Source organism: Acipenser ruthenus, chromosome 58 (assembly GCF_902713425.1).
Source record: "Acipenser ruthenus chromosome 58, fAciRut3.2 maternal haplotype, whole genome shotgun sequence".
Lineage (NCBI taxonomy): Eukaryota > Metazoa > Chordata > Actinopteri > Acipenseriformes > Acipenseridae > Acipenser > Acipenser ruthenus.
This window is the reverse complement of record NC_081246.1, coordinates 430,748-432,500: the sequence shown is the minus strand read 5'-3', so window position 1 is coordinate 432,500 and position 1,753 is coordinate 430,748. Positions and strand designations below refer to the sequence as shown.

At 40.6% G+C, this 1,753-nt stretch overlaps 1 protein-coding gene across 1 annotated transcript in view; it reads right to left on the bottom strand.

Annotated features, from left to right (window-relative positions):
* The window catches only part of LOC117967265 (zinc finger protein 239-like), a 5,001-nt gene extending 3,673 nt beyond the window's left edge, over window positions 1-1,328 (bottom strand). The window contains exon 1 of the mRNA XM_059018289.1: window positions 537-1,328. Within this exon, the coding sequence (XP_058874272.1) occupies window positions 537-864 (328 nt within the window). The 5' untranslated portion in view covers window positions 865-1,328. The remainder of the gene's footprint in view (window positions 1-536) is intronic.
* Between the last annotated feature and the right edge of the window lie 425 nt (window positions 1,329-1,753).

The following is a 1,753-nucleotide window of genomic DNA, read 5'->3' as shown; positions in this document are numbered from 1 at the left end:
GTGCAGTAAACATACGGGTATTGCCCTGTTTAAAAATACAGGAGTATTGTTGCAGTGTGTTGTGTCCACCACCATCGACATCAGGAACCCAAAAATATACGACAAGGTCGCATGAAAACCCAATTTGCTGCTGTATATTGAGATCAAAACTCACAAATCATTAGCCTAACCCTCTACAATATGGTTTGTTTAACTTACTCGCCACAGTTTACTCCATTCAATATGTCACTTCACCAGAAGGATAACCATTCAAGTCCTAATCAGACAGGTTTACCGATATAGATTAGTACGTTTGTATTACACCCATTGAAATCGTAATTAGACCAGATGGGGCATAGAAACACATACCTGTACTTTCTTATCATCTGGAGAATTAACTAGACTGTTATAATATTAGGACAGGAGTCGAGTTATTAACAGCACTCATAATAAGCGCTTTAAAAAGTGTCTTAAGAAAGATTTGAGACACTAAAATTGACTAAAGTTATTTAAAGAGTTGGTTGACCAAGCAACACCACCAAAAAAATCAATCTTACCTTGAAATAATCCCTGGTTCTCGTTCCTCTGAAAGTCTTGTTCATTGCAGTCGGGGTTCATGTTTCTGAGAGGTTGTTTAATGTCTGCATCTGCAGCGTTCATGCATTCCCGCACTGCTTTCAACTCGCTCTCTGATATTTCCAATCTCAGCTTCAGACTTTCATTCTCTTTCTCCTTTCCAGCCATTTCCATTCGGAATTCAGTGAATTTGCCGCCGACAACTTTTGTGATTTGGCACAAGACGGTGTCTACAGCCGCTTTCACTGCGTGCTCGATGGTAGAGGCGAGCTCGTCTTGAAAGAACGACACGGAGACAATGACGTCCATCTTCACTGACTGTTAGCTTGAGACTCGAGTAGCAGAATCCTCTTTGATTTTAATGTGTTATGTATTAACTGGAGAATTAACATTAATATAAAATCAGCATTTCTTCTCGTGTGATAAAAGAATGAAAACTTACAACAGTCTTTACTTTGCAAGGAGTAACGTTTGTCTTTCACAATCCTGCAGAAAACATACTAGAACTTAAAACGCGTTTGTCATCTCAGTAAAAACCAAAAACAAAAAAAAAACACGATGACAAGTTCAACTTGTCGTAATAGCTACGGTGGGCACGCTGCACACCGAGTAAATAAAACGAAAAATGGACTACTTGTTTCAGAACCTAGTGCAGGTAATAAACGAACAAAAATCATAAATCATTAGGAAACATTTTAACCCAACCTAAATAAAACGGCAGGTGATAAACCAGCAGCGACACCTCCTACCCTCTCTCTCTCCAACATAAACACAGAAAGCTTATTTTTTTTTATTATTTCCTGAAATGAAACTTAGCGTCACGACCAACTGGGCGTGCCTAGTTGGAACCGTCGCGTATTATTGGCTGCAGAAACACTCTAATTCCGTCCTGCGAGACTGATTGGCTGGTCTCACTGTCGAAGGGCGGGATCGCGTTGAGAAGAGGCGGTTATGAAACTGGATGACGAAGTTCGCCATCTTGGCTCTTACTGGCGTTGTGCTTTCCTATGCAATGTCCTGAAATGGCGCCAGTTGTGTCGCTCTGCTTTGTACTGGCGTGCTCGACGAGCTGTTTTTTTTTTTTTCTCTGAATGGTTTTAGTTAAAGTGGCGGTTTAGATATGAAACGGAAGTGTTGAGGAGGTAAAGAGAGAAACAACAACGAGAGATACAGCGAGAGAGGTAAACACAACTTAACG